Source organism: Gracilinanus agilis, chromosome 2, assembly GCF_016433145.1.
Source record: "Gracilinanus agilis isolate LMUSP501 chromosome 2, AgileGrace, whole genome shotgun sequence".
NCBI classification, from domain to species: Eukaryota; Metazoa; Chordata; class Mammalia; order Didelphimorphia; family Didelphidae; genus Gracilinanus; species Gracilinanus agilis.
The window spans coordinates 690,636,500-690,662,462 of NC_058131.1; the positions used below are offsets into that span (position 1 = coordinate 690,636,500).

The 25,963-nt window shown below is 42.6% G+C and overlaps 1 protein-coding gene across 1 annotated transcript in view; it reads left to right on the forward strand.

Annotated features, from left to right (window-relative positions):
• TMEM266 (transmembrane protein 266) overlaps window positions 1-25,963 on the forward strand; it is a 181,615-nt gene that overhangs the window by 115,656 nt on the left and 39,996 nt on the right. The window contains exons 2-4 of the mRNA XM_044660292.1: window positions 13,677-13,733; window positions 18,747-18,885; window positions 23,429-23,544. Of these exons, the coding sequence (XP_044516227.1) occupies window positions 13,677-13,733; window positions 18,747-18,885; window positions 23,429-23,544 (312 nt within the window). The remainder of the gene's footprint in view (window positions 1-13,676; window positions 13,734-18,746; window positions 18,886-23,428; window positions 23,545-25,963) is intronic.

Genomic DNA, 25,963 nt, shown 5'->3' on the forward strand with positions numbered 1-25,963 from the left:
TAATATAATATAATATAATATAATATAATATAATATAATATAATATAATATAATATAATATAATATAATATAATATAATATAATATACACCTGCTTCTTTTTTTAAACACACATTTCTCTTTATTTTTATGAATACCCTTCATTCTTATATCACCTTCATTTCCCTAGTAATAGTTCCCCAGTGAGCCATTCCTTGAAAGAATGATTTGAAAAGAAAGGGGAAAAGGCAAAGACATCTTTTTGAGAGTTTGCCATCCTTTTCAAACTGACTTTCCCATTTTAGTCCACAGAAACCTACCTATGTTTTGTCTGATCCTTTTGAAATCTGGTGTTCAGATTAAACCACTCATGGATGTCCTCTGCTTCTCTCTAAAAACTCTAAGATGCAATGGTCTCTCCCCTTGCCCCAAAATTCCTATCATTTATAAACCAGTAACTGATTCTTCTTTCTTTAGTGAGAATCAAATAAAGGATAGGAAATTCCATCCTTGATTCTTCTACCTTCCGAAGAAGAAAATGATCACCGAAAGCACATCAAAAACACTGAGCTGCTCTTCTGTTGATAAAGAGAGAGGAAAAGGTCCAGCAGATTCCAGATCTAGATTTCTAGTCCTCTGCTTAGAGGTGTGCTAGAGCTGGCTGGCAAGAGCCAATTGGGAAAATTGTGCGTGTGAGCACTTACGCCTCAGAAATCCACAGACACTCCAAATCTGGCTTTGATGCGTTATTTTGTGGATTGTCTTAGATTAAGAAAGTGATGGAGTAAAATGTTAGTAATGGAGGTTGGACTTAAAGGAGAGACCAGCATACATTGCCTGCCTCCACAGAGTTTGTGATTAAACCTTAACATCACAACTTGCCTCTCCTGTTACTAGATCATGCCTCCATGCCAGACCTCTGAACATTTCCCCAAAAGCTTCATCTTCTTCCTCTTTCTGACCAGGCGATCTGAAATGTCCTCGAACAATGATGTCCTTTCTGGGTCTGCCCCCATCTGATTGCTTTCCACCATATTTCCCTGCTCTAGTGCCTTTATTTCCTTCAATGAAGATAGCTTCTTAGTGTATACCTTTTCTCCCCTTTTGACATGTCATTTAAATTTTTAAAATCTTTTTGTATTTAGTAGCTTCTCAATAGGATAGACCTTTCCAGTACCACATTCCAGTCATAGGTCTCATCGCACCAAGGATACCAATGAGGAGAAATTGCCTTCCTGAGCTCAAATGTTTAGCTCATCTTGCTTTTTTCACTTATTTTATGCATTTGTGCATAATAGACATCTGAGATCACGGCTCTTTTCCTGGAGTTTATCTCCTGTTCAATTCTAATTGTCGCTCTTGCTAGTCTTCTTTCTACATTCATCAGATGTATGCTATCTGTCTTAGTACCCAGTTTTCCCCCTCTTCCCTTCCCTTGAAGTTTAAATCCCTTTCAACCAGAAGTGCAAGACTCGGGTCAAATGCAAAATTCTGGACTTATCCCTGTGCTGGTTCAGAAAGGCCAAGTGGTGCCCCAGTGAGTGGATTTGCTTCCCAGGGTACAGATTTCCTTTCATAAATCGCCCTCTGCTCCTTTCATATTTCCCTTTGGATTCAGTGATTTTCAGGAGGGACCTGTGAGTGGAGCAGCCTAATGTACCAACAAATGGTTTTCCCTTTGTTTTTCAGGTGTGACCAGAGACTTTTTGTTCAAAAACTGAGAATGAATGAGAAACCGGAGTGGGAGCTAACCTGTTGGACAAGAGAGCCAGTGAAAAAAATACTCCACCAGGCTGTCATGATGAGCCAAATGGAATAAAATCAAATGTCTCTAAGTCAAATGGAAAGTTCTAAACTTGGGTTCAAAAAATCAAGAGGGAAGAGGCATAACAAGGGAACAGTTTGGGTGAAAAAAAGATCCACAAGATCTTAGTGGACTACAGACTCAATGTCACTCCACAGTGTGACCGAGGACGTTAGCTTGTCATGATAAAAGTGGAAGGCACAGAGCGAGGAAGATGCTGTCTTTTTCTCGCTGCCCTTTGCTCAATTCAGGCTACATCTGAAATATCCTGCCTAACTTGAAATCACATTTTAGGAAGGTCATTGACCAGCTGGTATGTGTTCAAAGGAGGGCTCCATGCCTTTGAAGTTGTGCCAGGAGGACCCATTGAAGAACCAGAGATGCCTGTCCTGAAGACCAGAGTTTGGGGGGACATGAGCATCATCATCAAATGAAGATCTGTTGTGCAAAAAAGGGATCGGGCTTGTCCTGTTGGGTCGCAGAAGACAGAACCAAGAGCTAGGAGGGGAAGTTGCAAAGAAACACTCAGCCTAAGAAGAAATATTCTAATTAGATCAGTCCCAAAGGGGAATGGCTCGTCTCACAGGCAGTGACTTCTCCTTCCCTGATATCTAACCACCCATTGGCATGTTTTAGAAGAGATTCCTATTTGGGATCAGTCAAATGGACTAAACTCAGGTTCAAAAAATCAAGAGGGAAGAAGCATAACAAGGGAACGGTTTGGGAGAAAAAAGATCCACAAGATCTTAGTGGACTGCAAACTCAATATCAGTCCACAGTGTGACAGAGGACATTAGCTCGTCATGATCAAAGTGGAAGGCACAGAATATCAGACTAGCTGGTATCCTGAGGTTCCTTCTTCTCCTTGAGTCTTTGAAATGACCCCAGAGTCAAACTGAGTCACTATTTATTAAAGGGCATTCTAATTCTAGGAAATGCCAGCACATTAAATGCCTTGTTCATGGGTGGGTTACCTACCACCCCCACCAGCCTTCTCTCTCATCTCTGTTTCCCTAAATCTTCCCCTCTCTTCAAAGTCCAGCTCAACCCCTACTTTCTCTCTTCCTTGAAGCCTGCCCAATGCAGCCAAATCCAGCATGATTTCCCTTATTCACAGCACAGAACCCTTATTCTCTGCACCCCTCATTCCAGCTATATATCACCTAATACTCTATATTGTTGCTTAAATGTTTCAAACGTTCACGTTTGTCACCCAGCGAGACTGTAAGACTCAAGGCAAACACGGCGTCTTCTCCATCTTCGGGTGCCCCTCTCTGTGGTGCCCAGAACAGATCCTGAATGGAAGAGGGGTTCAGACCCGTTACTGGATGAATGAATTCAAACAGGATCTTTGTGTTTGCCTAAACCTTTCCTTTTCCTCATCCTCCTGGGCTAAACTAAGCATACGGAGACTTGAGCTAACCCCCTGAAATCATTCCCACCCCATCCAGACTCCGCCAACACATATTTCTTAACACTAGCCAGGTGGGTCCAGCGAAGGGGCAGGGAGCGAAGCATGAAATCTTTTTAGGAAGGGATTGCCTGATGAGCCTTCCAGGTGCCAGCCGTGGGCCTCGGAATGTGCAAGGCAGTCAAGGCCCATTAGCCACCCTTCCCGTTCCGCCCCGGCTTACCAGAACACAGCATCCCTGTCAAAAGGAGGATTTGGGGAAGGCAGTGAATTTTCCATGCAGCTCACGAGAAGGAAAAGAAATCTCTTCCCATTTAGGGAATTCACTGAAAGGTCAGGCGCAGAGTTGAGAGTCGTTCCCCTCCGTCTAAAAAATCCGGGATGAGTTGTGTTCCCAGCCTCCTCCAGGCAGGCCTAGGGGATTCTGGGGTGTTTTGTTTGTCAGAGGCCCCAAGTTCACAGTGGGTTATTGATGAGTGAGGTGGAGGATCCAAACAGAACCAAAGAAGGACATTTCTGGACTCTTCTCCTTCCTTGGACATTCATCCCATCAAACCAGCTTCATTCAAGTTCAGGTATTCTATGAAACTTCTGATGCTCAAAAATCACCCAGTATGGAACAGTGGAAAGAATGCCAGATAGGAAGTCAGAGGACCTGGGTTCTAATTGCCCTGAAGTCCCAATGAGACCTTAGGCAGATCACTTATCTCTCTAGTTTTCAATTTCTTCTTCTGCGAAATGTGAGAGTTGGTGGGGGCAGCTGGGTGGCTCAGTGGATCAAGGTCCAGGCCTAGAGACTGGGTTCAAATTTGACCTCAGACACTTCCTACCTGTGTGACCCTGGGAAAGTCACTTAACCCCCATTGCCTATCCTTCATCACTCTTCTGCCTTGGAACCAATACACAGTATTGATTCGAAGATGGAAGGTGAGGGTTTTTGTTTTTTTTAAATGAAGGGTTTGAGTTTGTGTCTAAGGTCTTTTCCAGCTCCAAATCCCATAAGTCCATGAAAGTAAACCATTGGACACTCTTCCTCCATTTTATAAATTCTAAGGATTTTCTTTTTCTTTTAGTCTTTTTAATTTCTCATGCAAACAAATGGAAAGGAGAAGACAAAAAAAATACAGCGCCTTAGAAAGAACTTCTTTGAACCAATACTGTCTGCATTTAAATTTTGTTCCTTAATTCCTACCTTTATTATGTGTGTGTCCATCAACAATCTTCTCCAGGCTTTGACCAGAGAGGGCAGGACAACCCAGAGAAGATCCTCAAACTCTTTTCCCCCAACAATCTTTGGATTCCTGAGCAAAATGGACCAGCCAGAAAGGCTTCCTTTTGTACCTTGTTGTGGGGTGGTGGTCAGCTTGCATCCTCCAAAGGCTAGCAGAAGGCCATTGCTGGAAGATTCTACCAAATTGGGAAGGCTTGGAGCATCAGCTCCAGAATAGTTTGTTTGGTGTTCAAGGACCAGCCCAACCAAGAGCAGAAAGATTCATCAGCCGAGGGCAGGCAAAAAGAGCCATTTTAGCCACCCGTAAAGACCATCTACAAAGGCATAATGGAATTTGTGATCTGAATTGGCGGAAAAAGCATTTCTACCTGGGGAATCACAGACGAAGTGTTGAAATATATATGTGTCTATAGAATGTATATAATACACACATATGTAATGTATAATATATATTCATGTATATCTATTACCTCCCTTTTCAAACCCTTTACACATTGAATGTTAAAGTTCTGAAACACAATCATAGGTTACACAGTTCAGTTTGTCCCATTGCAGTAATTTAAAAAAAATTAAACATAATCTTCCCACAATCCTTTTGGAAAGAATCTAGTATTATCTAAAATTATTGGCAAAGTTAAATGTTTTGCTGCTTTTTTTTAATGGCAATTTTTTAAGTCATTGAAATCAATATTGCATCATTTCTAAAGGACACCCCTATGTTACCCTCCCATGATTACGAGGATCCCAGGACTTTGGGGACAGGCACCCCTGAGAAGGTAAGGAAGGGCCATCACTGATACTGTGACGACGTCCGTGCTGTCCAAACCTCCCGTGCCCTCAGGGCTTTAGGTGGCCAAGCAGCCTATAGAACTGTCCATCCATGCACAAGTTCTTCCCGTGGAGCACACAGAGCATGACGTTGTTATGATCAAAAAATGTCATCCTGGTGACCAGACTCTTCAGAGCTTTACTCCTCTGCCATGAAGCGTGGCTTCTGTTGTCCATCTTTCCATTGTATCCACCTGAAACATCAACCCGAAGACCAAGGTCTCCCTGATTTTATCTCTGGCCACTGGGCAGTGGAGGAAAGACGGGCGCTTTCATCAGGAGTCTTGGCAGAGGCTGCTGCCTTCCTGCTCCCTAAGTTAACTGTTCTGACTCTGTCTTGTGGTCTATCTAAAGGGCTTCACAAACTTGAAAATATCACTTCTTGTTCATGTGAAGTTGGTGTAATGATTGTTTCCTTTTTACAGCTAGGGAAACTGAGGCTGAGAGAGATGAACTGACTTGCTCACAGTCACACAAACAAAGACAGTTTTTGTCAATGTTGTTTCTCGGACTTATTATAGGTCCAACTCACCCTGGCAGAAAAGATGCATCTTGCTCTGCCTTGGAAGCTCATGGTACTTCTGAGACCCCAGCAAGGCTCTAGGGCACCAGACCACGCAGATGGTGCACATCTGCTCAGAACAGGTGAAGATGTGGCCGTTTCAGTCATTTGCAAGTCCAACTCTGGTCCCATCTGCTCCAGGCAACTTTCTAGGACCAGCTCAGCCCTCAGGGCTTCCATCTTCTTCTAATATTTCGGAAGGCTTATTAGGGGCACCATAGTTTAGGAAGGACATGAAATAATAATGATTATACTGATGATGATGATAGCTATTATTATTAATTCTCTTACCCTTCCATCTCTAAGGACCAAAATGCATGGGCAGAGGGAGTTTCTTCACCTGGGGAGTCCGCAGTGATGGGCAAACTTTGTAAAGAGGGGCCAAAGGAAAGGAAATGCTCATCTTCAGTCTGTTTCTAAGGCAATTCTTTCAAAGTTTCATTGTATTGTATAATACTCATTGTATTCATCAGATTAGGAATAATGTTGCGCAGCTGGATAGTACATTTCAGGGGGTGCATCTGGCCCCCGGGCTGTAGTTTGCCCATCACTGCCCTAGACCAATGAAATAATAGGTTCAGTTCTTAATAATAATAATAATAATAATAACTCCCATTTACCTGGAACTTTAAGATTTACTTAGCACTTCACATATATGATCTCATCTGATCTTTACAACAACTCTGTGGGATAAGTACTATTATCCTCATTTTAGAGATGAGAAACAGAGGCTGAAAGAGTTGGGTGACTTGCCTAGAGTCATATAATGAATCAAGTTTCTGAGGTAGGATGTGATCTCAGGTGTTCCTGACTCTAGTCAAGAGTTCTCTCCCCTATACGATGCTGCCTCTCCATTTAAGGCTAAAAGGCATCCAAAGAAGGATAACCAGGATGGTGCTGAGGAGATTGGAGACCATGCCAGATGAGAATTAATTCAAAGAACTGGGGATGTTTCATCTGGAGAAGAAAAAAATGAGGGAGAATATAATCACCATCTTCCCTCCTTGGATGTCTCCACCTCCTCGATAGTGGGCTTCCCCCACTGGAGATGCCCCTGCCCCACTGCCCTCTTTTCTGATTGAGAAGGTCCTGGCTGGGACAATTTGTCAAGACACTCAGGCCATGTTCACTTCACCCCAAGTTCCATTCCTCACTCTCTGGACAATAACCCTGTGTAGGTACCCTCTCCCTTGCTTTCTCCCCTAACCTTTTCCCTTGCCTTTGTATTTCATGGCCCAAGAAAATACAAGTTACTTGAGGGAAGGAGCTGTCTTTTTGGCTTATATGTGCATCCCCAATGCTTAGCTGGGAAGCACTTAACATGCCTGATCTACTTGTTTCTATCTATAGACCTATCTGTTTCTATCTACCTATCCTTTTATCAACTGATCTAGCATCTATGTCTGTCTTTCTTTCTGCCTTTCTATCTGCTGATCTATCTTCATCTATTTGTCTGTATGTCCAGATGTATCCGTCTATTTGTCTGTCCACCTGTCTATCTATCTGCCTATCTATCTCTCTGCCTGTCTGTATCTATCTGTCTTTTTTCCTATTTGTCTTTTTTCCTATTTATCCATCTGCCTATATCTGTCTATGTGTCTACCCACCTACCTACCTATCTGCCTCTGTCTATCTGTCTTTCTGTCTATGTGTCTATCTACCTACTTACCTATCTATCTCTGTGTCTGTCTGTATATCAACCTGTCTATCTGACATTCTCTATCTATCATTTTATCTATCCATCTTTCTATCTGTCTATCTTTCTATCTGTCCATCTTTCTTTTTCTCTCCCTTTCTTTCTCTCTCTTTCTTTCTTCCTTCTTTCCTTCCTTCCTTCCTTTCTTTCTCTCTATCTATCCATCCATCCATTCATCTATCTACCTACCTACCCTATCTCTCTCTCTCTCTCTCTCTATATATATATATATATATATATAGATAGATAGATAGATAGATAGATAGATAGATAGATAGATAGATATAATGAGAGGAGAATTTGTGTGTTGATTTGATCAATCAGAGATTTGAACTTCCCTTCCATTTGTTTTGAATTTGGATCAGTCAGCAACCATGAAATTGATCCTACAGGCACTGCCCCCCTGGGTGGTGCCAGGCTAATTGCAGAACTCAGATTGGTTCCTGGGGAGTGATTTAAAAGAACTAGTGGATATAGTAAGGATTTATAAGATGAGACCCAGCAGGAAGCTGGGGGGGGGGGAAGCATGTTATTTTCTGAAGCTGAGATTTGGAGACAGACACTGAGTTGTTAGGCTCTGGATTATTAGGCTAGGATACTCTTCACCTCATTTCTATATTTCTCTCTTGTTTTCTTTTTCTTATTAATAAATCTTGCTATTAAGTCTTGTGACTTTAGGATTAATTATAATTTTGGCGACCACCAATTCTAACCATTACACTATATATATATATATATATTTTTTAAATATATATGTACATATATATGTTGAACTCTCCTAACAAAGAGGGATTGGCCTTGTTCTGCTTGGCCCCACAGGTCTGAATAAAGGTAATGGACTTGAGCTTTCTGCAAAGACAAACTTCCTACTCATAAGAGCAGTCAGACCCACAGTGAAGCAGGTTGGCTGTCCCTTGAGGCCCTGGTTTCTCCTTCCCTGGAGCTCCTCCAGAAGGCTGCTATCTGGGGATTTTAGAGAAGACATTTGACATTCAGACACTGGCTAGACTAAGTGACCTCTGAGCTCCCTCCCACCCCTGACACTGATAGCCATTGAATCCCCCTCGTTCTTAGAATCCCTTCTGCCTGTATTGATGTCATGGTTAGGACAGGGAGAGGCAGCATGGAAGAAGGGGGCAGAAAGTGCCATTGCCCTGGGAGTGTTCACTAGCACTTCTATCCAGGGGGGACCTTGGCTCAACGAGGCTACTAACTAAGCGGCAGCCAGCAGGCAAATATTGCTGGTGCCTTTTGTGGGGTTTTGCTTTATTCTGAACTTGACCAATATCAGCAAACATAGACATTTCCCTATACAAAGAACAGAGAAGATTGTATATCAAATGGTAAATCTCCATTATAGATAACTGCTAATATAGGAACATAAGATTATAGATCATAAGCTGGCAGAGACCTCAGAGCATTAAGTCCCCTCATTTTACAGATGAGGAAACTGAGGCTCAGGGAAATGAAATGATTTGTCCAGGGTCACAGATGAAGCAAGCAAGCATTGGCTCCTCTGCCTCCAGAGTCGCTCCTTTCCATCCATACCTTCTTATGTTTCTCTGAATTCTCGTATATGTGTTTTTTTTTTACAACAAAATAAAATCTTTCTCCCATAATTCTTTTAGCATCCCCCAGTTAGTGGGCATCCACTTTATTTCCAGTTTTCTTTTTGTTTTTGCTACTAAATAGATTGCTGCTGTGAGCATTCTGGTATTCATAGGACCGTTCTATCTGTGACTTCTCCGCGTTGTTTGTTCAGCAATGGGATCTCTGGGTCAAATGGTAACTTTCCCACCATAATCCCAAATTGTTTTTCAGAAGGGTTAGCATTCACTGCACTGCAGATATAGATGGACCTGGTATAAAAATAGAGGGAGAGGAAGGAAAGGCTTTCTTTAATTGCAACCAAGTAGCAGTAGCTCTTGGTTCTTGAATGTCTGCTCAGTAGATAGAGCACCGATCCTGGGATCAAGAAGATGAGAGTTCAAATCCTGCCTCAGAAATTTACTAGCTATGTGATCAGGCAAGTCACTTACCTTTCCAAGCCTCAGTTTCCTCTTCTTTAAAATGGGGATCATAACAGCCCTTACCTCCCTGGGTTGTGGTGAGGATCAAATGAGATAATAACTCTAAAGTGCTATGTAAATAGCAGCCATTATAGGATTGATTATTACCACTTATGTCTTCATGTGTATACATCTTGACTCAATAAGAATGCAAGCTCCCTGAGGGCAGAGACCATGCCATATCCTTTGAGTGTCTTCCCCTCGCCCCTTACCCTTCCTCACTCTTCTAATTTAGTAAGACTTGAAAAAGTCCCTTCTATGCTTTGAGATCCCAGAGTAGTCTCTAACGCACAATGAGGCATCTCAAGGTTTCTGGTAGCTGCTCCAATGAGCTGTGAAGACATGGCCTGAGAAATCTCCTATTCCTTGTCCTGGCCCCATACACTTAGAATCACAGGATTTAGATTATTGGGTTTAGTTCCCTTATTTTACCTTCTCAGAAACTGAGGTCTAGGGAAGCAAATTATTTTGGCCTCACGATAGCTTTTGTTGTTATTGTTGTTCAGATGTTTAATCATGTCTGTCTCTCCATGACACTTTTGGGGTTTTCTTGGTGGAGATACTGGAATGGTTCACCATTTCCTTCTGCAATTCATTTTGCAGATGAAGAAAATGAGGTGCACAAGGTTAAATGACTTGCCCAGGGTCACACAGCTAGGAAGTATCTGAGGCTGGATTTGAAATCATGAAGATGAATCTTCCTGATTCCAAGCCCAGTGCTTTATCCATTGCACCATCTAACTGTCCCCCACAGAAACTACAAACTTGCAAATGGAGGTTTTGGGGGTCTGGAGTAATTTGAGATTTGAAATAGGGATTTGAACCCCTGTCTAATACCAGATCCAATATTCCTTTATCACTCTTCTTGGGTTAAGATGAGGACTCCTCAAGCTATAACAGCCTGAGACTCCTGACTCATAGGCAGAACTCCAGCAAAGGCAGTGTGTGATTTTTTAGGAAGTTTTTCCCCCAGAGTACTAAAATTTAAAGAGTTCAAAAATTGGACACTTGCATTTTTCTGCCATGCAAAAGTCACTACAAAGCTAATTGCTTCCCTTTCAGCCCCAATTAAATTCATCTGACTTGTTGCTTGTGTTATTTACATATCATGAATTATGAAGAGGATTTTAGAGCCTGTGTTACTTGCCCTGGGCACCAAAATTGCTAGTTATGCCTCTGGTCACGAGTTCTTAGTACATTGAGTTGGAAAGGACTTCATCTTGGTCACTTTTTCATTTTAGAGATGAGAAAACTGAAATCCAAATGATTTGACCTGAATCACACAAATAACCCAGTTGGATTTGAACTCAGGTCTCCTAATGAATATGACTCCTCTGGCTCTGGAATCAGAGAACCTGATTCCAGTCGTGGTTGGTCCATCTATGATCCATCCAATCCAAAGAACTTAAATCTGTTTCTCCATCTTTAAAATAAGGGATTGAACTAAGTGGCTTTGAGGCTTCCTCCAGGCAGGCTCTATGATCTTGGGTTTAAATTCCAGCTTTGCCACAATACTTTTGTGACCAGGGACCAGTCATGATCCCTCTGCACCACAGTTTCCTCCCCTGTAAAATGAGGGGATTGTACGAGATGACCTCTAAAGTCAAGTCCTTTCCAGCTCTCAATGTATGATTCTCTGAAGATCATTAACAACTCAAAGGGGGTTATAAATGGCAAAGAAGGATCATTGGTCAGGATTGGAGTGGGCTGGGAAAGCTTCATGGACTCTACAGGAATTGAGCTGAGCCTTAAAAGGTCCTTTGGGGGGGTGGGGCTTGTGTAGCTAATCCAGACGTTTCTAAGGGCTGGGTTCCAGCTGCCCCATTCCCTTACCCTTTATCACTTAAATCCTTAAAGCTCTCATCATTTTATCGGCTCTGCAGTTTTCCTGAGTGTTTAAAGCTCCACCTGCCAGCTCCTTGTCCCTGGGGAACGCATGCTCAGTGCTTCTCAAAGGTCTGGGATAGGGCAGGGAAGGGAGCCATCCTGGCCTGTGCACTTGCTATTGAGAGCTTTCTTCATCTTGGGGTGAAGAAACAGTTTGTCTGGATTCATATCACCCCTTTGAGACTTTCAGAATCTTGGCTTTGGAAGGGACTTCAGAGGCCTAATCATCCAGCCTATACTTGAACAAGAATTCCTTGTGTATCATACCCAATAGGTAGTCATCAGGCCTTTTCCAAAAGATCTTTACTGAACACTGTGAGCTCTGAGCCCCCATATCTTTGATCTGGCAGGTAGGGGGCAGGGCTGAAGTCATCAGGGGAAAATACCTGGGCAAATTTAACTTGAAAGAAGACTTGGAGGACATAATAGATGCCATCAAGTTATTAATGGACTATTTTTAATGGGAGGAGTGATTCAATTTGTTCTATTAACCCCAGAGGGGCAGAGGAATAGATAGAAATTACAGAAAGAAAAATTTAGACTTGATGTCAGGAAAAACTTCCCAACAATTTTGGTTGTTGTTGCTCAGTCATTTCAATTGTGTCCAACTCCTCATGACCGTGTTTGGGGTTTTTGGCAAAGATGCTAGAGTGGTTTGCTATTTCCTTTTCCAGTTCATTTTACAGATGAGATAACTGAGGCAAACAGGATGAAGTGACTTCCCTAGGGTCAAACAACTCGGAAGGGTCTGAGGTTGGATTTGAACTCAGGAAGATGTCTCACTGACTTCAGGGCCAGGAAGAATTCTATTCACTGAGACAGCTAGCTATCTCTCTTAACAATTACAAAAATAGAATGGATGGCCTGGAAAGGTGGTGGAATCCCTTTCCTTGGGGGTGGATGATTATGATGACAATGACGATGACGATGATGATGACAACAACAGCACACTTTAAAGTTAGCAAAATGCTTTCCATATGCCAACTCATTGATCCTCATAAAACCTGATAAGGTAGATGCTATCTTACAGATGAAGAAACTGAGGCAGATAGATGTTATATAGCTCGCCCATGGTCACACATCTAGAAGTGTCTTAGGCAAGATTCAAAGTCACACTTTCCTGACTCTAAGTCCCTCCCTCCATCTATGGGGCCTCCTAGTTGCCCTCCTCAAAAGGAGGCTAAGTGACTTCATCTATAACTTACATTCTTAGAGTATCTTGCGGGTACTGAAAGGTTTATGTGATTTGCCTGGGGTCACACAGCCCATATGCATCAAAGGCAAAACTCAAGTCCAGGTCTTCCTGACCCCAAGGCTGGCCCACCTTGGTCCATATCCCACAGTGCCTCTCATTTATGGTCCAGGAGCAAGATGGGAGTAGACAGGACTGCTTGCAAGATCCTGAGCTCCTATAAGCTAATGATGAAAAGATGAGAGCCAGAGAAGAATGCTGGGTTTTGCTAAAGTAGATCCCATTCATTCCCCATTCTGAAGTGGGGGAGAAAAATGGTTTTCAAGAAAAATAGTTCCTGGGTCATAGCAGTAATCTTTTCCTCCAAATGTCACCATTAGAGCAAGACAGGCTCTTGGCTAGGCAGCATCTCTCTAGAGCAATGGGGCTGGGATAGCTTCAATAAGGAATCTTGACTATTTCCTAGGGAACCCATTTTGTCATTGGTTCAGAGGATTTAGGGGCCAAAGATACTGGCAGGACCAGATGACTTCAGGAAGTGTTCCATCTCCAACCTTCCCTTAGAGTTGGAAAAGAACTTAAAGAACTTAGTCCAAATACCCTCCTTTTAAAAAGAAGGAAACCAAGGCCCAACAAGGGGAAGTGGCTTGCCCAAGGCCACAGAATAAAGAGCAGAGCTGGGATATACAGTTACAGGGAGACCGGTTTCAGTTTAATATTAAGAAACAATTAGAGCTGTTTCCAAATGGAATGGAATGATTCCCAAGCCCATGAGCTCTCCATCATTTGAAGTATTCCAATAGATCTGTAAAGCACAATTATCAGGAAGTTACAGGGGTCATTCCTATGCATGTATAGTGTAGGCAAAAGGACTGCTAAGGTCCCCTCCAACTCTGACCTTCTATGATATTATAATTCCATGTTATCAGAAAGCCCCTGTTTTTCTCCTGAAGGAAGTTATGAGCAAGCAATTTCCATAAAATGAAGCTGGTTCTTGTCTTTTCATTTGTCTCCTCAGACAATTCTACGCATCGTGGTCCTCGGGATCTGGGATTATATCGAAAACAAAATAGAGGTAGGACTGTTATTCTCACTCTTGGTATCCATGGCGAGGGGTAGGGAGGAGGGAAGAAGGGAGGAAGACAGAGGAAATATTGGAAAAAGAAAACTAAAAGTATCTCTTCCCTTTTTTATCATTGGACATAAAATACCAGAGTTGGAAGGCTCTTAGAACAGCAGAGTAAAGTTCTGGAAGATAAAACCACTTAGAATCCAAAATGGCAAAGCTAGAAGTAACAGAACCTAGTAACAGAAGCTAGAATACATAACATTGAATGTTGAATCTGGTAGGTTCGTTAGAATTTGGAAGCTAGAAGACCTTAGAATACACAATGAAGAGCTAGAAATTACAGAATCTAGAATACAGAATGTCAAATATTGAACCTAAAAGGGTCATTAGTAGAAAGAATATCGAAGATGGAAGAACGCAGAATGCCAGAGATAGAAGGCTCTTAGAATAGGCAATGTATCATGTTGGGAGCTTAGAAGACAAAATGGCAAAACTGTAAGAAACAGAGCCTAGAATACAGGATGTCAAATGTTGAATCTGGAAGAGTCATTAAAATGCAGAACGTTAAAGCTGAAAGAATTTTGGAAGTCTAGCATCTTTATTGAGGATGCACAAGCCTAGAGAGAAGTCATAGATTCATAGATTTCAAGATGCCATGTCCAATTCCTTCATTTTACAGATGGACAAACTAAGGCCCAGTGATATAAGTGATTTGCCCAAGGTCACAGAGCTAGAAAGCATCAGGTGTGGAATTAGAACTCTGGTCTCTTTACTCTCCTGCATTATGCCATTTCTCATCCCTTTTTTCAACTTTAATGTAGTCATAAGAGGACCATACTTCCCATTAGCCACCACCATGTTTGGCTCTGGTCAGGAATGGGCAAGTAAAAGGCAATTTCTTTAGTAGGGGAACTAGAAGAGGTATGCCCTCTTGAAAAAAAATAATAATGGGGACCCAATATTTAACCTAAGGCTTACAATCTTCTTTCTTTATATGGCTCATACTACACCTGACATATGGTAGGTGCATGATAAACCTTGTTTGATTAATTGATTAGTAAATGGTCCTATGATCAGTAATCTCTAAGAAGTCAGGTAATGGTGCCTACACAATAAGATTAAAAGCCATCCTTTCTCCTTCCTTTAGGTTACTCTGTGTACTGTATTCTAGACAGGGACCTTAAGTAACCTGTTGCTGGTAATAAAGATCCAAATGGTTAGTGTAGTAAATTGGATCTGGGTAGAAGAACCTCAAAGGCCATCTCACCCAACTCCTACTTGAGCAAGAATCTCTCCTTTCCAACATCCCTGAAAAGAGTTCATCCGGTTTCCAATTGAAGAGCCTGCCATGATGGGCAATTCATTACCTTCATAGGTACTCCATAGTTTATTAGATATTATTAGAAAATTCTTCCTTGCTTTGAACCAAAATCTGCCTCTCTGTCTCACACACACACACACACACACACACACACACACACACACACACACGGCATACACATTGATTCTGAATTTTGTATCATGAACCCCTTGGGGAGCAGAGAGTTATGGCTCCCTCCACAGAATAATGATTTTAAAAGCACAGAATACAATACAGAGAATTACAAAGGAAACCAAAGGTTCATGAAAATAAAAGTATCTTTTTCTCCATCCAAGTTCATTCACCTCCTGAAATCCACCCATGAATCCTTTGAGTAAGAATCCCTGCACTGGGGGATCACTAAGGCTCCTAGAAACTCTAAATACTAGAACCGCAGTATCTTAAGTGCTGTAGCTCTTCCTTTTTTACATGACATCCCTTAAGATGTTTGAAGACAGTTACATATCTCATCCCCCAAAATGTCCCCCACTCCACTGATGGACAATTATCCAACCTAGATCATCAATGCCCAACCTTGGCAAAATGCCCCAGACAATCCCAATCAATTCCAAGGAGTGGCTCAAATCAAATTTAATTTACTTTCATTGAAAGGTATATGGGGGCAGTTGGGTGGCTCAGTGGATTGAGAGCCAGACCCAGAAATGGGAGGTCCTAGATTCAAATCTGGCTTCAAACACTTCCTAGCTGTGTGATCCTGGGCAGTCACTTGACCCCCATTGCCTATCCCTTACCACTCTTCTGCCTTGGAACCAATACAGTATTGATTCTAATATGGAAGGTAAGGGTTTTAAAAAAAAAGAAAGATATATGAAAACATATAGGATACAAAGAACTGTTGGGAGATGCCAAGGAGAGGGCATTTGTGAAGAGAAGGAAGAGACCAAGTTAAGAATGTCCCCTCAATCCTGAGAATTGTTGCTCTAGCTGGAATAACTGTGTCATGGAGTGGGCACAGATGGAGATTCCCTGGGGAAAAGCCTGCTGTAGGTGAAAGGAGGGTTATGGGAAAAGTCTCTAACTCATTGGGGAGCTTATGACATCGACACATCCAGCAGAGACTGCAGCAAGCTGGGATATTCAACAGAATCAGAGGAAAGAAGACTATTTGGTGTATTATGAATCTGACCACTACCAATGGCGGTGATTAGAGAGGACATGCAGGGAGAGCGTAGATGGAGAGTCTAGAAGCAGTGGTTGGAGACATGTCTGCAGGGTTGGGGTTTGGGAGAGTTTTTACTACCCGATGGACAACCTGGTGATAGGGTTTTCAGAACTTAACCCAGCTGGTTCATGGTCAATAATCATTTTGTCCATATCCGAGGCAATTCCAGGTTGGTGGGACATGCTAGAACCTTCACTCTGCTGCCATCTTCTTCAAGAACCTAGAGTCCCCTCCGTGCCATGATAAGGCGATGGAAAAGGACTTTGACTCAGCATAAATCTTAACATTATAATTAATAATAATATACTCCAAGAATCTGTGGTTTTCTCAGGATGGAGATTCCCTCCACAAATGCAGATTCTGGCATGCCTTACTCTCTTTTTCCAAGAACTGGACCCGAGATTTCGTTAGTGTAGAGTAGGGAGCTCCCTCTGAGAGACAATCTCTCCTCATGCAGATCAGCATCTTCTGTGTATTTTATAGTCTTAAGAAAATTATCTATGGTACAGAGAGACACAGCCAAGATGTATCAGAGGCTGGATTGGAATCTGGGGCTTCCTGCCTCCAATGTCAGCTGGTCCAAACTGCCCTTGTAATAGTAATTTTTGCTGTTATGAATTTTACTATTACTATATTTAAAAATCTTTAGCTTCTGTCTTAGTATCAGTTCTAAGACAGAAGAGCAGCAAGGGCTAGGCAATTGGGGTTAAGTGGCTTGCCCATAGTCACATAGCTAGGAAGTGTAGGAGGTCAGATTGGAACCCAGGACCTCCTAACTCCAGGTTGGCACTCTATCCACTATCCTACCTGCCCCCAATTCTACTATTACTAACTTATTTTTGTGGGAAAAAAGCTCAATAGTATAATTTAGGTTAAAAGTCAGAAAGAAATTTTACTCTTTTTAATAAGACACGGACAGCTAGATGGCCTAGTGGATAGAGTGTTGGACCTGGAGTCAGGAAGATCTGAGTTCAAATTTGACTTCAGATACTTACTAGCTGTGTGATCCTGGACAAGTCAACTAACTCCATTTGCCTCAATGTCCTCATCTGTAAAATCAGCCAGAGAAGGAAATGGCAAATCACTCCAGTATCTTTGCCAAGAAAATCCCAAATGGGGTCACAAAGAGTCAGACCTACCTGAAACAACTGAACATTACAAGACATAGAAGCAAAGAGAGACTGGCTTACTGGTAGACTTTCCTCTGGTAGGTAGGTAGGCTGTGACTAGAAGCCAAGTCTCCCCACTATGTGGAGAATAAAATGAAAAGAGTCAAAGACACTAGATTAGATATCCAAGTGTTGGGAGAATAAAGTTTCTCCCAAGGAAAGATGGAGCTGGAGAACCCAGAGCTCTGACATGGTTTGATGACACTTTACAACCGAGTTCTCCAAAGCAATAAGATGGAGGAGATGGTAAGACTATTATGAAAAGCTTTGCAAGCAGAAGTAGGAAGAAGATGTGACCCCTCCTGACCATTCAGGGTTCACACCGAGCCCTCCCAGTAAAATGGAAGCTCCTTGAATGATGGAGTCACTCAGGTCCAGAAAAAGAAACTCCAAGCCCTTCTCTCTTGACCTTCCCTTCAATCAGACTGTCAGTGTAACAGGAATGCCTTCTGTCTGCCTGACTGTTTGGGGATCTCCCATTTCAAAGGCACATTCACACACCTTCTCATCTCATTATTTGCCAACTCAATTAAGTAGAAGAGAGCATGGCTAGACTATGGGACTCTGTGTTCCTTGAGGAGCGAAAGTTTCTTCCAGTTCATCTTCCAGTTCCTCGTACATTGAGCAAATTCTGAACAAATTGAATTGAATTGAACTGAATTGGCTGGGAATTGTTACTCTTGGGTTCCTGGGTTAAACCCTGCTCACATGAGCAGTGAGTCTTTGGGTAAATGACTTCTTTACCTTTTCCAAATCTCAGACTCTTCATCTAGAAAGTCTCATCAGGCTCTAGATCACTAGGATTCATGAACTTGGTTGGTAAAATATTTGGACAGTAGTATTTCTTTGTAATCCCATGTATTTTATGGCATGCTTTTGTAAGCAGGGATCTCAAGACTTGCCTAGACTGCCAGAGGTGGGGTCTATGATCCTCAACAAGGTTAAGGACTCTCTAGGCTAAAGGAATTATAGTCCCTTACAAGTCTACACCTGTCTGTGTCTGTGAATGGGAACAAACCCCTAAAGATAGTGAGTCAATTAAGTCTGGTGTTCAAGACAGGGAAAGATCGCTAAGAGCTGAGGTAGCCAAGGAAGGCTTCCTGGAAGAAGTGCCTGAGTACTGGGAAGCCTGGGAAAAGGGAGCATAAATTCCAGTTTGGGGAAATAGTTACAACCTCTTGAAAACATTTCTTCTAGATATTATAATGGGAACAGATGTTGTATACCACCACCTTGCCCTCCTCCCAGCTAATCTGGACAGCTCCCAGTGCTGACTGATCTCCTCCTTTTCCTTCTCCTCCTCCCAGGTGTTTGATGGGGCTGTGATCATCTTATCCTTGGCCCCCATGGTGGCATCCACCATTGCCAATGGTCCCAGCAGCCCATGGGATGCCATCAGTCTGACTATTGCCCTCCGAATATGGAGAGTAAAGAGGATCATCGATGGTAAGTACAAAGCTGGAGAAAGATTCTTCTGGGAGTGGGGGGGGGTAGGGGAGGACCCCATCCTCTCTGGCAGTATAAAGTGCCCCCCAGAGATCAGTCCTCCAGCCAACTGAGGATTTTATCCTGTTCCTTTACTGACTGTCCTCAGTCAATCAGTCATTCAGCAAACATGAAGCATCCCTCTGTGTACCTGGGCACCATGCCTGGCACTAGAGGAGACTCACAGATGAGATAAGAAGTAGCCCCTGACTTTGGGAACTTGCAGGCTAGGAAGGGGAAGAGGAGACATAATACAGATCCTTGCCATATACTCCCACCCTGAGAAGCATCTCCCAGAACAAGAATTTTTAAATTACATGGTTAGTATTTTAGATATGTGCAAAATCAAAGGGAGAATCAGGGAAGACTTCATGGAGGAAGGAACCCAATGGTTCCATGGGTTTGGAAGGACAGGTGGCAATAAATGTCATAGGATCGAAGGTACAAAGCTATCAAGGACCTTAGATATCTTCTAGTCCAAACTCCCTCAGTTTAGAGATGTACATTTTAAGGACATTGACAAGCTGGTGCTAGCTAAAGGGTATTGTGGATAGAGAGCTGGACTCGGAGTTGGGAAGACCCACATTCAAATCCTGCTTCAGTCTGGAGCTGTGTGAAACTGGGCAAGTCACTTTGCCTCTGTTCACCTGAGTTTTCCCATCCATAAGAAGGAGATAGGAATAACCCTTATCTCACAGGATTGTCATGAAGATTGTAGAATCATAGATTTAGAGCTGGAAGGGGCATTAGAGACCATAAAATTCAACCTCCTTGTTTTACAGATAGGGAAACTGAGGTACCAGGAGCTTAAATGACTTGCCCAGGCTCACACAGCTAATAAATGTCTGACATAGGATTTCAACCCAGATCTCCTGACTCCAAGTCCTGAACCTTATCCACTAAACCATACTGCCTCTTGGGTTATAATATGTGGTCTCTGAGGCCCCTTCAGGCTCGGATATTTCATAATTCTAAGCTCCGAGAACAATTTAGTGTCAGATCCTGAGTTCAAATCTTGCCTCAGATATTTACTAACTGTATAGCCAAAGTCAGGTTACTTAATCTCTTTGGGACCCAGTTTCTTCATATCTAAAATGAGAAGTTGGACTCTAAGACCTCTAAAGCCCCTTCAGATTCAAAATCTATGTGTCTACAAGCCTATAAATTAGGGATTGCAAGCTTGATTGTCCCCATTTTCCAGAGGAAGAAATTGAGTGTTAGAAAGAGGTAGCCAAGTGGCTAGAGGATGGATTGGAGCCAGTAAGTCTTGAGTTCCAATCTAGCTTCAGGCACTCATTTGCTGTGTAAGCCTAGGCAAGTCACTTATCCTGTCTGCCTCAGTTTCCTCAAATGTAAACTGGGGACAATAACAGCAACTACCTCCCAGGGCTGTTGGGAGGATCAAATGAGATGTTATTTGTACAATGCTTGGCCAGTGCCTGGCACACAGTAGATGTTTGCCCACAGCTGGTAAATACAAGAACTAAGGCTGACGATCAGGCTTCCCGAGGCTGAGTCCAGGATTCCTTCCGCTGAACTCCGCTGCCTCCCTGATGGCCCCAGTCCTATTCGACCTCTCTTAGCCAGACCTTCACAATGACAACTCCTCGGGGAGCCAGGACTCTGCATCCCGCATCTCCTACACCTGCTGTGCCCAGATGGATGCTTAGACACTAATGGAAGATAACAGCTCTTATCTTGAACGCTCTTCCCAGATGTGCCTTTCACTTTTCCCCCTGACATCCCTGCCCCTCTTGAAGATTCCTGGTAAAAAGATACACTAAGTGAACCTGCTGCTAATCCAAGCACACACGAAGGGGCAGCCTCACTTATTTGATATATTTATTTAATACAATTTAAAATAAAATAATAAAGTTTATTGACATTTTTATTTCCATTCCCATAAAGCCTTTCCTTCAAATGGAGAAGCATAAAGCATTCAGCAAAACCTATCAATGCACTGAAATAAAACTGATGTTCTCTACATTTGATGCTCATGGGTCTCTGCCTCTCCAAAGGAGGAGGAGATGTCTTCTTACATCTCTTCTTTGAGGCCAAGATTGTTCTTTACATACTTTTGTAACATTTAATTGCAACTTGTTTTGTGCTTGTTAGAACCATTGTGTATCTATCATCTTCTTGGTTCTGTTGACTTGGCTTTGCATCAGTTTTGTAAATGTTTTCATGCTTCTCCATGGTCATTGTGCTGGTCATTTATCAGGGCAAAACAACATTCCATTATATTCATGTTGCACAATTTAATTAATTATTCCCCAGACAATTGGCACTAGCTTTGTTTCCTGTTCTTGTCACCATGAAAAGTGCTTCCATAAATATTTTGAGGTATTACATATACACATTTACATATAAATATTTCTATATAGTATAGACAGAGCTTTGCTAGAATCTCTTCTACAACTGCCCTAACACATAGTCATCCTGACTTTGCTTGAAGCCCTCCAGTGAGGAGGGATCTCTAACTGCTCTAGGTTGCCCATTCTATTCATTCATCCATCCATCCTTTCATTCAACAGAAATTTATTAAGTACTTAGTATATGTCCGCACTTTGCTAAGAAAGGCTATCCCTGTTCTCAAGGAGCTTACATTCTAAAAAGGGAAGACAAAATGTTAAAGAAAACTGGGAATTGTGAAGGGGGCATGGGAGATAAAAGGGGAAAGCCAGAGTTCAGCCTAGAAAGGAATGAGGCAAGGGTGCCCTTCTTCCATGGAGGACCTAGGAGGAACCATTCAATTAGAGGATGTGAATTCCAGAACTGAATTCTACTTTGGCATAGCTCTAATTGTTAGGAGAGATTCCCTTGCGTCAGGCAAGAATGTACCTGCTTGCAGCTCCCATCCATTGCGCCCTAGTTCTGCCGGTCAAGAGGCCAATCAGTCAATCAATATGCATTTCTTGAGCTCTTGGCATGTGCCGGTCACAATGCTAAGCACAAGAGATACAAAGCCACTAATAAACAGTCCTTTCCTTCATGGGGCTTCCATTCTGTCAGAGGAAATGTTGTATACATGCAGACGTAGATATACAAGAACTACATCACTTAATTGGGTGAGGAAGGCATTAGCAGAACAAGTCCAATCCCCCTTGCTCATGCAGACCTTCAGATAATGGGAAAAGGCTGCCATGTCCCCCTAAATCCCAGAACTTCAGTGATAAGGAAAACCTGAGTGAATGGAGGCTGATGGCTGGGGAATTCTGGGTTCAGGATGTACCAAATCTAGAATAAATAGAAAAGAAATAGACAGGGATGAAATGATGAAGCTTTAGGAGGAGGATGTGTTAGTGAGGAAAATGACTGGCATTTTTAAGGAAGATAAGGAAGGTTTGGGCTTTTCAGTTTGTAGAAGGAACATAGACATTCTGGGTGGTGACGAGCTAAAGAATGGAGACATTTAGGGCAATTTAGATCTCTTCTTCTTTGGAGAAGGCACTAGACTTGGAGTCAGGAAGACCTAAATTCAAACCCACCCTCAGCCACTTGCTAGTTTTGTGACCCTGGACAAGGCACCTCACCCTTGTTTGCCTTAATTTCCCCATGTGTAAAAAGGGAACAATTATAGCACCTACCTCTTGGGACTTTTATGAGGATCAGATAAGATAATATTTATAAAAGCTTTTAGTATAGTACCTGGCACATAGTAGGTACTATATAAATGCTCATTCTCTTCCCTCCCTTTAGTTGAATAAGGATAATATCCAACATCATTGGCAGAATGGTTTAATATCTGATCATAATGGAGAGAATGAAAACAAGATGGCAGCAATTCCAATTTGATAGGACCTGAGTGAATTAGTTAATATGTTGTTATCCCCATTCTATGGATGTGAAAACTGAGTTCTAAAAGGTACAATGACTACCCTGTGGTTGTACAACTAACAATAACAATAGCAATAATAATAACTAGCACTGATATAATGCTTTAAGGCTGTAAAGAGCTTTTTATACATGTTACCTTATTTCATCCTCACAATAACCCTATGAGGTAGGAGCTATTATTATCTTCATTTTACAGATGCAGAAACTGAGGTATAGAGAGTTTTTAGGTGACTTACCCAAGGTCACACAACTAGTAAAGATCAAGGGCAGGATTTAAACCCACAGACCTGAACAGTGTATAAGTTACCAGGAGTCTGACTGTGGCAAACAACTTAGAGATAACATGAAACTTTAAAATGGACTGAACAGTCTTTCCGAACCACTTGGAAAGCCCAAGGTAAACATTCCAGTGTTCCTGGATTGGTTCTAAGAACTTCTTCTAAGTTCTAAAAATTGGTTCTATGACCATTCGCACTAGGTTGCATCTTCTGGGAGCCTTTAAGAACCACCGAGCTTCCCCTCAAAGAAGCAGAAGCACGAGATGTCAAGTTGCCCGACCTTTCGGTGCTTCAGGCCAGTTTGACCAGGGCAGGACAAAGGGTCGAGCTCCCTGAAGGCACCAGCCTCCACCATTGTGCTTATTAAGCGATCGTCTCTTTCCTTTCAGCTTATGTCCTGCCGGTGAAGGTGGAACTGGAGATGGTCATTCAGCAGTATGAGAAAGCCAAGGTCATCCAAGATGAGCAGCTGGAAAGGCTAACGCAGATTTGCCAGGAGCAAGGGGTAATGCACCCATGGGTTGTTTGTTGTTGTTGTTATTTTTACTCTGGCTGGGTCTTTGCCCAAAAACCCTGATTCTAGAAGCCTAGAATATTAGAGGTGTAGAAAGTCTTAGAACATGGACTGTCAGAACTGGGAGGGATGTTAAAACCAAGAATATCACAAATAGGAGAAACCTTAGAACCTAGAATGTCACAGCTAGGAGGGAACTTGGAACATAGAATATAACCCTGAGAACATAAAATGTCAAAGTTAGAAGGAACCTTAGAACTGAAAATGTCACAGCTGGGAGGGATCTCAGAACCTAGAATGTCACAGCTAGAAGGGAACTTGGAACATAGAATATGACTCTAGAACACAAAATGTCAAAACTGGGAGGAACCTTAGAACACAGCATGTCATAGCCAGAAAGGACCTTAGAACTTAGAAAGTGAGAGTCAGGAAGCAACTGAGAGAGGCATAAAAGAGTGGACTTAGAGGTCAGGAAGGCCCAGGTTCAAATCTTCAATAACTGTGTAACTGGACAAATCATTTAACCTTAACAGTCAGTTCTGTCATCTGTGAAGTAAGGGCATGGATTGAAGGACCCCATGTGTTTCCTCCTCTAAAAATCCACGATCTGTGATCCTTTGACCTCAAAGATAATCACATCTCACATTCTGTCCCAGATAAGTAAATGGCCCAGAGAAGGGGGATGACTTGCCAGAGATCACATAGCCAGAGAGTGGCAGAACTGAAGCTCAGACACCCATTTTGTGACTCCCAGACCAGCCTTCTTTATGCCATGCCAGCCTCTTTGTGTAGAGGCCAGTCAAGTTCTCTGAGAGGCACCCAGCTCCCTTGATCATCTGTCTCAGAGAGATTTGGCATTCTCTAAGGCAAAGTCTCAATTCACCACTTGAGGGTGCCTGAACCCCTAATATTTTCCAGGCACTCAGCGGAGAACTCAAAGATGAATCCAAAGTCTAAAAGGGGACCCACAACATGAATGGGTGGGGTGGGGTGGGCAACCCCTGAAGTCCTTTCCTGCTCCGAGTCTCCTTCTATGGTTTTGTGAGGAAGCAATGATCTCTGGGAAAGGCAGGAGGAGGAAAACAGATCCATGAAAGAAATGGGACTTGAGCTGGACCTTGAAATGTACTTTCTCATCTATCCACTAAGCAGGAAACTGTGTCTGAGGATGACAGGGCTGCCCTGGTTGAGGAAGGCAGGAAGGGACTCTTCCCCAAGCCCACCCCGCTGGCACCTCTTAGATGCACTGACTCTTACTCTCAGGGAAAATCAGAAGCATCCCTGGCTCTGGACCAGGAGTGAGAACCTGAAGTTACTCTCCTACATAGTAATTAATGATGATAACGATGGTGGTGGTGGTGATGGTGATGGCAATGACGATGTAGTTGACATACATAATATTGTCCAACTTTTCATGACCCCATTTGGGGTTTTCTTGGCAAAGATACTGCAGTGGTTGGCCATCTTCTCCAGCTCAGTTTACAGATGAGGAAACCGAGACCAACAAGGTTCGGTGCCTTGTCCAGGGTCACACAGCTAATAAGTGTCTGAAGCGGGATTTGACCTCAGGAAGATGAGACTTTCTGACTCCACTGTGATGCCTCCTAGCTGCCTTACATACTACATTACCTGGGAGAAATCACGTTGCTACTCTGAGCCCAGGACCTTACCCTTTTAGGTGCTCAATAAGTATTCACTGAATGAATGAATCTCTTAGATATTCAAATCAGGTCTTCCAGCTAGAGACAGAAAGAACCAGAGAAGGACAAAAGGCCGCCCTTACTGCAGAGAAATCCCCTCCTTAGAACAGACCACATCATTACCATCATTTTAGAACGCAAGACTTTTTTTATTCGTCTAAATAAATGGGGATAATTTCTTTTTTAATGGGTGAAAATCCACCTTCTCTCCCTCCTATCTCCCTACCCACGCACAATTGAAAAAACAAAGAATATGTCTAGATGTGCAAGAACAAACAAAAATAAAAACATATTTCCCCCATTGGTCACATCCAAAAAAAAAAGTCTCACACTGCACCCTGAGTCCATCCTTTCTCTCTTGGGGAGCAGGTAGCCTGCTTCATGATGAGCTCTGGAATCATGGTTGGCCATTGTATGGATTAGATTGGCCACCATAACTTTTATGGGATTCCCTGGAACTCAGCAGAAGGAACTCTGGATTTAAAGATCTCACTTCAAGTCATGGTGTAGAAAAAAAGTAGATGAATTTTAGCCATAGTCAGAAGACCCGAGTTCAAATCCTAGCTCTCCTACTTCTTACTTACATGATACCTTCAGTCCCTTCCCCTCCCCCCCCCTCTCTCTCTCTCTCTCTCTCTCTTTCTTCCTCTCTCTCTTTCTCCCTCTCTCTCTCTTCATCTCTCTTTCTCTCCCTCTCTCTTCCTCTCTCT